At 38.3% G+C, this 15,308-nt stretch overlaps 1 protein-coding gene and 1 pseudogene across 2 annotated transcripts; both read left to right on the forward strand.

Moving 5' to 3' along the window:
- The first annotated feature begins 3,597 nt into the window (after positions 1-3,597).
- Positions 3,598-4,686, forward strand: LOC306639234 (olfactory receptor 5B3-like). Its single transcript, XM_079102630.1, has one exon. It carries the CDS (start codon positions 3,610-3,612, stop codon positions 4,537-4,539), a length of 930 nt encoding a protein of 309 aa, XP_078958756.1. The 5' UTR covers positions 3,598-3,609; the 3' UTR covers positions 4,540-4,686.
- Positions 4,687-12,668: 7,982 nt separating this feature from the next.
- Positions 12,669-13,581, forward strand: LOC306638400 (coiled-coil domain-containing protein 115-like; annotated as a pseudogene). The gene is made up of 2 exons: positions 12,669-12,752; positions 12,988-13,581. The product of its transcript is annotated as a coiled-coil domain-containing protein 115-like (transcript).
- The last annotated feature ends 1,727 nt before the right edge of the window (positions 13,582-15,308 follow it).

Raw genomic sequence — 15,308 nt, forward strand, 5'->3', positions numbered from 1 at the left:
CACAAATGGTAGAAAACATGTGAAAAATGTACATCTGAAAAGGATTGTTATACAGGACACAGAAGAAACTCCAAAATTCACCAGGAAAAAAAAAGAAATTAAAAGAAACGGGCAAAAGGTGTTTGAGACTCCAAGACACACAAGTGGCTAGCAGGTATAAGACAAAATGCTCAACCTCACTAATCATCAGAGGAAGGCAAATCAAAACCACAATGAGATCTCACCTCACTACAGGAAGAATGGCCTTATCAAAAAACTAAAAATAACTACCCTGGGAAGGATGTGGAGGAAAGGGGCCTGCACACACTGCTGGTGGGACAGTGGATCAGCACAGCCACTGGGCAAAACTATGGAGTTCACCAAAAATGAACAATGGACCTACAACGTGGTCCAGCCATCCCAGTACTGAGCATAAATTCAAAGGAAATGAAGTCTGCGTGTCAGAGAACGCTCTGCACAAGTTCTTTATGCACTATTTACCATAAAAATCAATGCACCCTACATTTCAGAAAGGTAGACAAAAGAATTTCAAAAGCTTGTAGCATTAAAAACTCCTTATCCTGAAGTAAACATTAAACAATATATAAATATATATATACCTCAAGGTATATATATATGTGTATTTTTGGCTTTTCATTTATCAGTTAAACAATAATTTTTATTTTAAAGATATAATAAACTGGCATGATACCTACAGACAGGTTAATTGGTTCTTCATAGGAAAACTTGATGTGGAGGTTCAGATATTCACACAGGGCAAACCTCCAGAGAGCTCTGAGCTTCTATAACTCTCTCCAGAGCTCCACACATTAGCCTCTGCACTCTCAACATGATTAAACATCACATGAGTTTAGAAGAACACCTGAGTCCCATGCCCCACTGGATGTCATTCATTCCTTGAGTGACAGTTGTTAGTGCAAACAGGTCTTCTTCTGAAAAGATGACTTCCTGTGAGCCTTCAACCAGGGTCAGGGAAAGCACTGAAAAGAGAAAATCACATGGATTGCTTTTTCAATGATGACACCTTCACCAGGTTTTATAGACCTTTCTTGTTTGTTTGTTACTTACAGAGACAATCTGTGACTTGGGTGAGAGAAGTTACTGAACATGTTTATATTACAAATAGAAGGAGGTAAGTGAGTTTTCACAAGTACAGAAAGCATTCATATAAATTCAGAAACTGATCATGTTAGTGTTATTTCCTCCCTTGTTCCCTTCCTTGGAGAAGGTAGAAGGTTTGGATCACTACCTGAGAGAAGGATTAGCAGTACCTATGCAATATTGCATAGCTGCTTTTCATATTTCAGAATCACTACTCTGCACGGACTCTTCTTTCATCTGTAACAAGGTGTTAAGCCTCTATAATCCACACACATTTAATAAGAAATGGAATTCATGCAAAAGCAGTGGGTTCCCTAACCTACTAGGAGTTATTTGCAAATAGAAAGAGATGCTTTCAAAATATTCCTGAAATGATGACATGAGTCTGGTGTATAAATGTAAAATGTTTGGCATGATATGTTCATCGACTTATATAACAAATCATGCTTCTTTTTCAACAAAAGTATGAACCAAAAAAAAAGATGTGATATTTTGACTAATCAGTGATATTGTCTTATTCACTATATATTTTCATCTCTTTAGAGTCTAAAGGTAAACACACACTCACAAAAATCCCAAAAAACAGAATAACAAATTACTCTTCTTTAAACCACAAAAGGGTCCTAAATTAATTAACTATATCTGACCTGAATTCCAACACTTTCATAATCATATCATGTTATATTAATGACATGTATTTAACTTGTAAATCTCTTGTCTTTCTCACAGTACCTGTATGACTTTACACCATCACATACCTTTCCAAGGTAAGAATTACTGAGAGGTAAGAATAATCTTATAACCTACCTTACTTATTTGTAATATATTATTATTGTTATCACATATTTTTTTCTAGTAAATGTGTTCTAGAATACAGTATATGGTAAACCTGATCCATGTGTGTTAAGACTGGCAACTATAATGTCTTCAGGGCCAGGCTCATAAATTAAGTTTCCGAAGGCTTAGGGGAGAAATGTTGAGGAATAGTAGTAACTATTGCATGGGTATCCTTCAAAACGCATCAGTTCAATACAATTGAAGTTACTGTTACTACACAGGAAGAAATTCAAATGAAATATTGTACAGTGGGGTTCTTGCCACAAAACTGTGACCTAATGACACACCATACAATAAAAATTTTCAACACTGGGTCTCTATTGTTTGGCTATGGGAAGACCCCACTGAGGGGAAGAATGAGTTTTGAGAACAATAGACATTTTCACCAAAATAAAATAAGGATTTCCAGGAAGAAATTTTTAATATCAGTGGCCCACATGGAATTTCAGGAACTTCAATCACATGCTTGGTTAAGGGCACAGTGAGAAGCACTAAAGATCACAGTCTCACAGTGGCCCTGGAGTGGGGAAAGGCAAATTGGGATCAAAATATTCTAGACTTTCACATCACTTAGGGTTGAAGACCTGGATGTTGGCATACACCTTGATCAAACCAAGATGGACCGTTATCCCATCCTGATACACTAATGTATCAATCTGTGCTTAACTTCCAGCATCTTACTGTATTTCATGTATTTATTATCTTAATTGATTCTCCTGGTAATGCCTCAAAGTAGGTCTCATTGTGTTCTTGATCTTGCCGGTAGAAATATGAATTTGAGGCGAGAACCACACCACGGTCAACCTGTGTAGACGTGCTAGTGAGAGCACAGGCAATTTTACCCTTCGATCCACAGCTTGTAAATGCACTGAAGACACTTGCATCATTAAAAGGGGTCATTTCAACTGCTCTGAATTTTTGTTTTAAATGTTTCATTTGTTTTACCTCCAAGGGAGAAAAATATACAGAAACAAAATGGAATTGCCATGTATTCAACCATTGTCTTGTTCACTGTGACACTTCAAACACTGGGTATAAACCAAAGGAGACCATGAGTAATTATAAGTTCAGTTAGACACAGTTTTATTCAAATTATCTTCAGAAACTTGGATTTAGAAATCACTTAGCATGGGTCGATGGTTAGTGTGGGTCCAGAGAAGAGATCACCCAATTAATATTTTTCAAATATGCACAGTTTAAATTCTTCTGCTAAGTAATTTATAGGAAGGTGAGAGAACCAAACTCACAATATTTTTAGAGGAGATGGTGAACATATATCTGAAATGACTAGAGCAGTTCTGACAGGAGAGCGAGCTGGAAAGTCTTAGCTTTTATTGATCTCAAGAGAAGTCACAGACATATCCAAAGAAGCATAGGTATAATTTTAAGTTGTTTAGGTCTCAGATAACAAAAGCATAAGATCTTAAAATTTTAAAATTAATAATCCATTAAATTTCTCAGATTCACAGTATACTTCCCTGTATAGAATTAAGGCACTCAATTTGATTATGTTTCCTACATAATTTCTGGAGACTCTTGAAATATGAAATACTACTATAATCACAGTATATATCTTGTGCTATGATTTACAATTTCAATTCATTTCCTTATCTTAATTTCCATTTTTTTCCCTAGTGCTAGTGAATATTCAGTGATTCCCAGATAACTTTGATGGAGAACCAGACAGAAGTGACTCAGTTCATCCTACTGGGACTGACCAGTGACCCACGTCTGCAGCTTCCCCTCTTTCTGACGTTCTTTCTCATCTACACCATCACTCTGGTAGGGAACTTGGGGATGATCCTGTTGATTGTCTTGGACTCCCGTCTCCACACTCCCATGTACTTCTTCCTTGGCAACCTGTCTCTGGTGGACTTCTGCTACTCTTCAGCTGTCACTCCCAAGGTCATGGCTGGACTCCTTCTAGGATACAAGGTCATCTCCTACAATGCTTGTGCTGCTCAGATGTTCTTCTTTGGAGCCTTTGCTACCGTTGAAAATTACCTGTTGGCCTCAATGGCCTATGATCGCTATGCAGCAGTGTGTCAGCCCCTGCACTACACCACCACCATGACAACCAGGGTGTGTGTGTGTCTCGTCATAGGCTGCTATGTCTGTGGTTTTCTGAGTTCCTCCTTCTACACTGGGGACACATTCAGTCTCTCCTTCTGTATATATCACGTGGTCCATCACTTCTTCTGTGATGTTCCAGCAGTCATGGTCCTCTCTTGCTCTGACAGACAAGTGAATGAACTGGTTCTTATTTATGTAGCCAGCTTCAATATCTTCTTTGCTCTCCTCATAATCCTAATATCCTACATATTTATTTTTATCACAATCCTAAAGATGCGCTCAGCTGCAGGACACAGGAAGGCTATCTCCACCTGTGCCTCCCATTTCACTGCTGTTTCCATTTTCTATGGTACTATTATCTTTATGTACTTACAGCCCAGCTCCAGCCACTCCATGGACACTGACAAAATCGCCTCTGTGTTCTACACTATGGTCATCCCCATGCTGAACCCTGTGATCTACAGCCTGAGGAATAAGGAGGTCAAGATTGCTTTCTTAAAAGTCAAGAAAGTTTTCATGTGTTGTTAACAGAATAGTCTTTAGGATTTTGATCTTACCCTTGTAGTTTGGTGTTTAAGAATCCTTGATTCATTCCTCTGAGGTCTTCTCTACGTACTGATTATATCTGAAGTCACAGTGAGGGTAAGTTCTTGATGTGATATTCTTACCTCTGGACAGTCTATTTTTGGAAAAAGGAAACATTAGGTTGAGAAATTAATGCCTGAATTAGAATGGCTAAGCTATTTTGATTTCTGCATACCAAAAATTCCCATTAATCACATTGACCATACTTATTCATTTTATGTGTTTTTTTTTTTAACCTATCACAAGTCAATCACACGTTAAAGCAGAGGGATTAGGAAGGAACAGGCAGTGCACTCTAGTGTCACTGAGGGTCACATACATATGGATATGATAAATTTTCCAGAATTAAATGTAATGAGATTACTTGTTTTGATATTTTTATATTAATTTTCATATATTAAGGGATTTCCAGAGACCCAGTAACACATTTTTCCATGTGTGTCTCTGAGAGCTTTCCTGGGAGGTTAGTATTTGAAGCAGTGGACTGATTGATCAAGGTTAGGGGACAACTGCCAATCCACTGAGGGCTTGCCTGTGGAACAAAAAGCAGAGAAAGAGACAACTCTCTCTCTCTCTCCCTTTTCTGGGACATCCATCTTCTCTCACCTTGCACACTAGAGCTCTGATCTGACCCTGCACTTTGGCACTCTAGTCTTCAAGACTTGCCCAAGTCACAGATCACCTTCCAGGCTTAGACCTTTAAACTCAGAGGATCCCACCACCTCCTTTCTTGTCCTCCACTTCGCAGATAGCACATGGAGTGCATCCAACCTCCATATCTTCAGAGTTGGGTATAAGAAAGTTCAGGAAAAATAAGAAATTTCAATATACTCATATATTCCTTCAAAATGTTAAAACATTGGGAAATTAAACTGAGAAATAATGTTGTACACTTTTATTTCTGCAAATACTCTGAAGTTGTTAATTTCAAGCACTCATTTTTACATTAGTTGAGCTGCATTCTCTTTTATCAGCTATGTGTCCTTCACACCTCCTCTTTCTCACTGATGTCCTTGCTCTCTCTTCACAATGAGACCCTTGCTCTTGCCTGAGGACCTTGAGCCTGCTGTTCCCAGTGGGAATGCCCTCACTCCATCCAGATCTTTGCTTCAATGCCACCCTGTCATGGAGTCCTCCCGTGACCACCTGCATGAAATAGTCACTCTTGACTCACCACAAAAATGATCCCTCCTCCTGTGTCTTTTTTTTTTAGTCCTTATCAACCCTCATCTACTATGTGTTTGCTTACTTGTTTTTTTGGTTAACTTCCCCAACTATGTAAACTCTGTGAGAGCCCTGACTCTATCAGATTTGTCCCAACATGACTCTTGGTACAAGTTCCCGTTTCATAATAAATTCTAACAAATATTTTAAAAGAAATGTATAATTGAGATTTACATTTAATTGCATCAATATTTCAAACCTGTTGAGCATTGTTTATTAAGTGAATTTTGCATAATAAAAATCCTACAGAACAAAATAAAATGCGTTTCAAGACAACTTACTTTCTGATTTGCTGAAACGGTTCTTCTACATGGTTACTCAGTTTTCACACCCTTCACTTCCACACAAAAAAAATGTTTTTCGTTTTTTTAAATTTTTTATGTAATGTATATTTTAATAATCTTTATTTCTTCTTCTTAGATATACATAACAGTAGAGTCTATTTTGAGCTATTATTCCTATATAGAGTACACCTGATTCTAATTATGCTCCCATTTTTGAGATTGTACATCATGTAGCGTTTCATTGGTTGTGTATTCATATTTGTACATAGGAAAGTTATTTCTAATTCAAAATGGTTTTCTTAAAATATCATCAGGAGTTAGATCATTCCAAAGTGAGCATTTTTTACTAGGAATTGATAACTAATTAACTGGCAAGTAACTCATGAAATAAGTACCCATAGAAAATATACCTTAACCGAGTAAGACAAATCAAACGAACAGTATTTCATAACTCATAAAAACATACTAGGAAAAAAACTTTTTAAAAAGATTATATCTGCAGACATATGAGCAGTTACAACATACACTGAAATATGCAATTAACTGAAATGATTCTAAATTTCCAGGGAGATTATCAAGGTGACTGTGTATATCACTAAAACATAGATACACTCACCATGCTAACATAAAGCTGGATCTTCATGTTTTTAAATTAGACCTTCAGAGAGCTCACAATTAGTGTCTGGGGCCTCTGGGTGGTGGCATTCACCTGCCATGTTGGAATCTAATCAGTCTCATTCTTTCAAAGTTTCCCAATCAAGTTACCTCCTTCTCCCTTTTAGATTGTCTACAGGAAAAAGTGGTCACAGAGCTCCTCACAGGTATTTGGTTTCCTTCACAACCTTGTTCCTTCCCATCACTGTGGCAGAAGGCGTGCTTCTCACCATCGCGGTGGGTGAGCAGGTTTAAAATAACACGTCCTCTCTACCCCTCCACCTGTCCTAGGGCTTCCAGTCTCTTCATCTAGCCACAGGGTTCAGGGTTCTAACTCTCAGGTTAGAGCCATTATTTGTTCTACCTTTAAGCCAACTGAACAAACAACTGGTTGAACCCTTACTAATGCTCTGACATATACAATTAATGCAGCATCTCTGGTTTGGGGGCTTCATATAATTATTTTGCCCTGATTCAGCTTTTTCTTCCTGCCACAAAGACTATAATCTTAATATTTTTCCCAGTTATGTGCCCAAGATTTGTCTGTGCATAAATTAAAACACCCAAGTAGGTCATTTGGAGATGAACACGTCTCCCCATATGTCACATACTGCCTAGGGGCCTCTGAGACTTGAATCTAGATAGAGATCTGGAAGCAGAGAGGTGCTGGTGAGTCCTGAAACTCATTTCCTTGTCTTGCAGAGCAACACCCTTAATGTGATTCAGTAAACTTTGCCTGGGATATGCTAGGTCCAAGTTAACTTTCCTTGGGCAATGCAGGATTAATCCCTGAGATACAATGGAGAGGTCTATTCTGTTAGAGGTAGAAAGGCTAATCCTACTGAGAAAGTAGACTCATGGGAACATAAGGGATGAATACTTTGAGTTTCTAAAGGGTTTTCCTACATATCTTTATTCCTCCAGCTCTCAGGATCTAATACCTTCACACTCAGTGCCTCCCCTCCTAAAATAGACAGTTAAGTTAGGAGTCCACTCTGCATTTTAAGTTAGGTGTCCCTAGGATTGCCTTCATCGCTATAATTCCTTAAGGGTCACTTCCAGGACAACCCTGGAAGCTTTCGATTATTTTCTTCATTAAAATGATCATTCAGATCCTTGAGCTTGTCTTTTTTTTCTTCCACATTCATCAGCAACCTTAAGTTTGACATGCAATTCCATTATACTCATTAGTGTGACAAAAATATTCATGGTATGTAGTAAAATTCCTTAGATGTGGTGCTTTATAAGGAATGGGGATTCATTTATTCTGAAGTGTGAGAAGTCTTAGATCAAGGTTCCAGGAGATTTGGAGTTCGGTGAGGTCCTGTTCTTCATGAGGCAACACCTGCTACAATTTCAGATGGGGGAAAGGGAAGAGAGCAACACTGGTGCACATTCACGTGACAGGATGATACAATCCAGGGTCCTCATATGGTCATAGGCAGAGAAGCAGAAAAGGTCCAGCCAAGATCCTCAAGTTGTTTCATAAGTTCGTTTTATTCCCACCATGGGAACAGGGCTTAATCACCTAGTGACTGAGACTCAATCACCTCCTCAAGGCCATGCCTCCTAAACTGATCACACTGAAACTTTGGTATCAACGTGAACTTTGAATGGGCACATGCCTTGAACCCTGGCTCATGGTTACTCAGATCCTTGTTTTTGGAGTATTTTATTATGGATATTCAGTGGTGGTACTTTGTGTTGGTCTACTGCCAGAGTATGTCATAGCCTGCTATGCTTTATTTACCACTGAGTTGTTAGTGGTTTTTTCAATCTAGCCAGTTTAGAGATCCAATTCCAGAACCCTCAGAACCAAATCAGAAAACTAGTCTTTAAGATATTTTCAATACCAAAATTAGTCTTAGGCAGAGTTCTTTAGAATCAGTTCAATCACCTTTAATATATTCTCCTATTCTGCATATAATACATTGGTTCCTGTGATGATAAGAGCAGAAATCTCCATATCTTTATCAGAGAAGCATGCTTAAGTCCTGGGAAAGCTGTTCATATTCAATTTGAGTATTGTCAAAGAAGCTTTAGTAGTGTACAAAATCTCTGTTCCTATATAGCTGCATCCCGAGTTTCATAAAATTTTCATCCCACAATATATTTTTGTATGTTTTGAAACCATTAGCATACATTTGTAAACAATGCTTTATGCATTTTTAAAAACATGTAAGAAATAAAATAATTTGGAGGTAAAATTCGATTATTTCCTTTTATATAAAGGAAAAATTTAAAGATCTATAGGGAAATATAGTCTCCACAACAGTAATGCTTGGGGATTTTAACACTACCTTCAGCAGTGACCAGAGTGAGCACCCAAACAGAAAACTAACAGACACAGAGGAGTTAAATGAACCTAACCAAAAAAGTCAAAGGGACATCTGCAGAACACTCCATCCAAGAACTGCACTCATCAGGTGCAGAATTAGCATTTTTCTCTTCAGTCCATACAATGGTTTACAGGGTATGAAGTATGACCACAAAATGTTCCAACAAATTTTTAAATCTTGAAATCCTATCAAATGCCTGTTCTAACCACAATACATGAAAATAAATATCAATAATAAGAAAATATTTCTCAAGTCTATAAATACATGGAAATTAAACAACCTGCTCTAAAAAAACAAATGGTCTAGAAATATATAACCAGGAATTTTAAAAATTTTTTGAAACAAAATTGGATACATTCCAAACCCAATAGATACATCAAGCAGTATTTAGGGAAGTTCATAGCTAATGTCTACACCAAAGAAGCAAAATGACTTCAAATAAACAATTTATCACTGAAACTCAAGGAACCAAAAAAAAAAAAAAAATGAGAATAATATAAAAGAAAAAGTAATAGGAGGATCAAAATAATAAAGCTCAGAGGAGAAATACATGAAGTAGAAACTTTAAACTTACAAAAGATCAAGAAAACAAAGAGCTGGTTCTTTGAAAATATACACAAAACAGATAAATCAATACCTGCAATAAAGAGAGGGAAAATTCAAATAAATTAAATGAGAGATTATAGGAAAGATAATGAATACCTCAGGAATATTGAAGATCATTGGAGATTATTATGAACAATGCTACACAAATGAATTTGATGAGCTAGAAAAAGTGGAAATAATGCTAGACATATAAAACTACCAAGGTAGAATTAAGAAGAAAGAGAATTCTTGAAGACAGCAGTAACAAGTAAAGATATTGAATAATAAAAAGCCTACCATCAGAAAGAAAACATATAGTCTCACTGCTGAGTTCTAGGAAATAGTTCGAGAAGAAATTATACCAATTATTCTTAATTTGTTCCAAGAAGAAGAAGAGGAGGACGAAAAAGAGAACAAGAAGGAAGAAAGGAAAAAATATTTCAAATACATGTTTTGAGGTCACGATATCAAAACCATATAGAGGGCCGAAGAACATAAAGGAAGAAACCTGCAGGTGAGTATCAATGAACATATATGCAAAATTCCCCAACAAAGTAATATCAAAGAGATTTCAATAGCCTATTTGAAATATAATTCACCATGGTCAAGTGGGATTTATCCCAGATGCAAGCATGTTCAGGTTATGCAAGTGAGTAAACAAGATGCACCACATCAACAGAACTAAGGACAAAAATCACATCATCTTAATACATGCAGAAGAGGTATTCTATATCTTTTCATGGTTAAAAATGTAGTTAAACTAGATGTAGAAGGAAAAGATCTCAGACCTCAGCATAATAAAAGTATTTCATAATAGGTAATCAAATAATACTAAACTGAATTGGAAAATACTGGAATCTTTCTAAGATCTGAGAAAGGCAAGGATGCACTTTCATCACTTTTATTCAACATAGTGCTAGAAGTCTGAGCCAGAGCAATTGGGCAAAGGAGAGAATTAAGGTGCATCCATATTGCAAATGAGGAAGTCAAATTGTTATTTTCTTTCTTTTTTAAAAATTTTTTATTAATTTTTTCTATTTTTGCAGACACATTCTGATTCATTGTACACAAATGGTTTCTGAAGATGTGATATTGCATTTAGAAAAACCCACAAACTCCACCAAAAACTTTTTTTTTTTTTTTTCTATTTCTATGTATTCTCTATTGCACAGTTCCACTGAAAGTGGTCTTGAAAATCAGGATCTGGTCCTGTTCCCTGATGTTGAAGAATGAACATTCAAGAAACCCAAGGCAAGAGAAAAAAGTTTTATTTAAAGGATGGAACACACACACACACACAGAGAGAGAGAGAGAGAGAGAGAGAGAGAGAGAGAGAGACTTCTCCAGCAGACAGGACGAAATCCAGAGCTGGTGACTGAGGGAGTTGGGTGTCCTTCCCCTTTTATAAATTTTAGGTTTCCTTTCTTCTCATGACCCCCACTCCCACCCTGCCTACATGGTGACAAAATGTTTGATGACCAAGGGCAGGAAAGGAGCTGCAATGGGCCAGGGGTTCTCATTAACAATAACTCCTTACTGGGAGGAACAATTCCCTAGATGCAGATAACTTTGGCAACAGATTGGAGGAGGGGGAGCGCTCTGGAGATGTTAGCATTTTATTTCCTTTGGAACCACCCCCCACCTTCCTGACCCAATCATTCATTTCTACACTGACTGTCCTTTTGCCCTGGTCTCAATCCCCCCTCTGATTAAGGGAACAAATGGAACGGGAAATGTTAAGATGACCCCTCAAGCTTCTTCAGGCTGAATGGAGGCAACTTGGGGCAAGTATTTTCCCTTCTTAGGACTGTTTTGGGTCAGTCAAGGGCTGCATAGTAAAAGTCTGGTACTGAAAGCACAGGTTCTGAACAAGTTTTGGAAGTAACAAATTCAGCAAAATTGCAGAATACAAAATGAACATTTAATAAAGTAACATTGTTATAACACCATAGTAAATAATCTTAAATAAAAATCAAGAAAGCAATTCTAGCTACAATAGCTACAATATACCTGGATATAAATTTCTTCAAAGAAGTGAAAGATTTCTATAATAAAATTTATAGATTGATGAAAAAAATTAGTAGTTACTAAAAATGGAATGACATCCCATGTTCATGAACTTAAAAAAAATTGTTAAAATGTCTGTAGCACATAAAGCAACTTACAGGTTCACTGTAACCGCTAAAGAAATGCCAAAAATGAATTATTCAAACACCAGAATAATGGCATAAATAAAGACAAACACACCAGGGGAATAAAATGGACCAGAAGTAAACCCACACATCTACAGTTGACTGAAAGTTGGAAAGGGTGCTAAGACACACATTGGAGAAAGAAAAGCCTTTTAAATAAATGGAGTTCACAAAACTGAACATTCACAAGAAAAAATATGAAACTAGAAAATTATCTCTCACATGTCAACTAAACAATAGTTAACAAGTCAACTAAAAATGAATTAAAAACTTAAGTGCATGAACAGAAACTATGAAGCTAATAAAAATAAAAATAGGGGAAATGTTTCACCAGAACCTGCCAAAGAATTTTGGAGAAGAACCCCTCCACCAAAGCACAGAAAACAAAATGAAATAAAAGACAAATGGAATAACATCAAACTAAGAAGCTTGCGTACAACATAGGAAGCAATTCACATATTAGCAAGAAAACCCACAAAATGGTAGAAAACATGTGAAACATGTACATCTGAAAAGGGATTGGTATAGAGGACACAGAAGAGACTCCACAACTCAAAGGAAAAAAGAAAAGAAAAAAAAAAAAAGCAATTATAGAATGGGCAAAAGGTGTTTGAGACTCCAAGACACACAAGTGGCCCGCAAGTATAAGACAAAATGCTCAACCTCACTAATCATCAGGGGAAGGCAAATCAAAACCACAATGAGATTTCACCTCACCACAGGAAGAATGGCCTTATCAAAAGACTAAAAATAACTACCCTGGGAAGGATGTGGAGGAAAGGGACCTGCGCACAATGCTGGTGGGAAAGTGGATCAGCACGGCCACTGTGGAAAACTGCATGCAGTTCACCAAAAATGAACAATGGACCTACAACGTGGTCCAGCCATCCCAGTACTGAATTCAAAGGATAAATTCAAAGGACCTGAAGTCAGTATGTCAGAGGCATGTGTGCATGTTCTTTATGCACTATTGACCATAAAAATAGAAACCACCTTGCACAATCGGGTGACTATACAAAACAATAATGTACCCTACATGTCAGAAAGGTAGACAAAAGAATTTTAAAAGCTTGTAGTATTAAAAAATGCTTATTCTGGGAACTCGCTGCTCAGAGTCTCCTGCAGCTGCTCACAGACCTGGAGGAGCTGGATGCGAAGCGCAGGTGCTGAACGCTGGAGCGCAGGAGGGCTGACTTTCGCTTGCAAAGGCTCGCTATGCAATGGGTGCCAAGTGGTAGGGCCCTTAGAGTAGGGCTCTCGCGTGGAGCCCCAGGTCTGTGTGTGTGCCAGTGAGACCCAGAACGGACTCCAGACATTCAGGATGGTGAGAGCTGATGCCCAGATTCCAGAGGAGGTGCGGCCTCGCGAGTCAGCTTTGCGCAGGCGCAAGGGCCCTACTGAACTGCGGAGCCAGAGCCCTCTGCAGCCCCTCAGGACCCCCTGAACTGGTTTGCCATCCTGGTTTCTCATAGTCTGCGGCAGGCCCAAACCAGCTCCCGGGAAGGCCTGCAGCTAGCTGCAGATGTAGCCAGCCTCCAGACCCATATCGACTGGGATCGAAGCCAACTCCAGGAGACTCAGGAGAAGCTCAAACAGCTGGAACCTGGGGCTGCCTGACCTGTGTCCGCAGAGACAGGCACTCAGCACAGCTGTTCATGGAGGTAGCTGCCTTTTCTCAGGCACTCTTCCTTCATAAATAGCGCCTGCTACAACCTCCTCTCCAGCTATTGCCCCTCCTTAAAATGCCATTGGTTTTCATGCTTTTGACTTTGTTGGGTGTGAAGTTCAAAGTTTTGAATCCTATGTTCACAATATGAGATGTAAATATTTCCTCCCGATCTGAGTGATATTGGAAGTCACCTTCTTGGGAACCATGTTTAGGTCCATGTTCTCACAGAACACCCCCCCCCCCCCCTCCCCCGACCAGAGAGCAGGTACATGAGTTCATGTTAGTGACCAGTTGAACAGCCTCATAGATTAGCTAACTGTAGTGACATTCCTGGATGATGAAACACTGCAGGAACAGCAACAGGGAAGGATAAAAAGTAGTGCTTCTGGGCCCCTAGATCCTCAAAACTGACTTGGATAGAGGAAAGGATGACCAACGGAGCAGGACAATATGATTCAAGTTAATAAAAATACACACACTTACTTGGGGGTGTGATGTGTGCCCACCTGTTGTCCCAACTACTCAGGAGGCTGAGGCAGGAGGATCACTTGAGGCCTTGAGTTGGAGGCCAGCCTGGCAACATAGCAAGATTCTGTCTCAAAGACATACACCTGAATAAGATGGGTAGCCCTTATCAGGGTCTCAACCAGGAAATAAAAAAGTTTAGACCTAGATTTTCAAGGAGTCTTTAGGAAGAGACTTTCTATGTTTCAAAAACCTGTCTTTATCTTACCAGGAGTGAGGCAAAAACTTTCTTCATTTGTTGAAGGACCAGTTGTATATCCTGTTCTGGGAACTCTGTGTTTCACTTTTTTAGAAGGTGGTTTAAGATTTTAGCAATATCTAGGGGTTCTTTCTGGTTTGTTTTGTTTTGTTTTGCCAAGGGTAGGAGATGGTATGTAATCCTTTGTTCATAATACGAGAGGTAAATATTATTTCCCAGATTGCCATTTAACTTTGCTTATAGTGTTTTTTTTTTAATAACTTTTTATTTGTAAAATAAAGCTATATCAACTACAAAAAATGAAAACAAAACAAAAAAATGCTGATCCTGGTGCAGGGATCCGTGGCTCAGTAGTAGAGTGCTCTCAGCTGCACAATAAGAGGCCCTGGGTTCAATCCTGAGGATGAAGTAAACATAAAGGTACTGTGTCCACCTACAAGTAAAAGTATATAAAAATTCTTATCCTGATGTAAACATTGCACTGTATATGTATATATACATACATACTTCACAGTACTCATAAATATGTGTATTTTGGGTTTTCATTTATCACTTAAGCAACAAATTTTATTTAACAATTTGTAACTGACGTGACTGCCAGACAGGTTCATTGGTTCTTCCATAGGAAAACTTGATGTGGAGGTTCAAATATTCTCACAGGCACACCTCCAGAAAGTTCTGAGCTTCTATAAAACTCTCCAGCGCTCCATGCATTAGCCTCTACACTCTCAACATGACTAACATCACATGAGTTTAGAAGAAAACCTGAGTCCCATGCCCCACTGGATGTCATTCATTCCTTGAGTGACAGTTGTTAGTGAAAACAGGCCTTCTTCTGAGAAGAGGACTTCCTATGAACCTTCAGTCAGGGTCAAGGAAAGCACTGAAAAGAGAAGATCACATGGATTGCTTTTCAATGATGACACCTTCACCAGGTTTTATGGACCTTTCTTGTTTGTTACTTACAGAAACAATCTGTGACTTGTGTGGGAGAAGTTACTGATCATGTTTATATTACAGATCAGAAGTAAGCGAGTTTTC

This window comes from Sciurus vulgaris (genome assembly GCF_902686455.1).
Source record: "Sciurus vulgaris genome assembly, chromosome: 11".
In the NCBI taxonomy this organism is placed as follows: domain Eukaryota; kingdom Metazoa; phylum Chordata; class Mammalia; order Rodentia; family Sciuridae; genus Sciurus; species Sciurus vulgaris.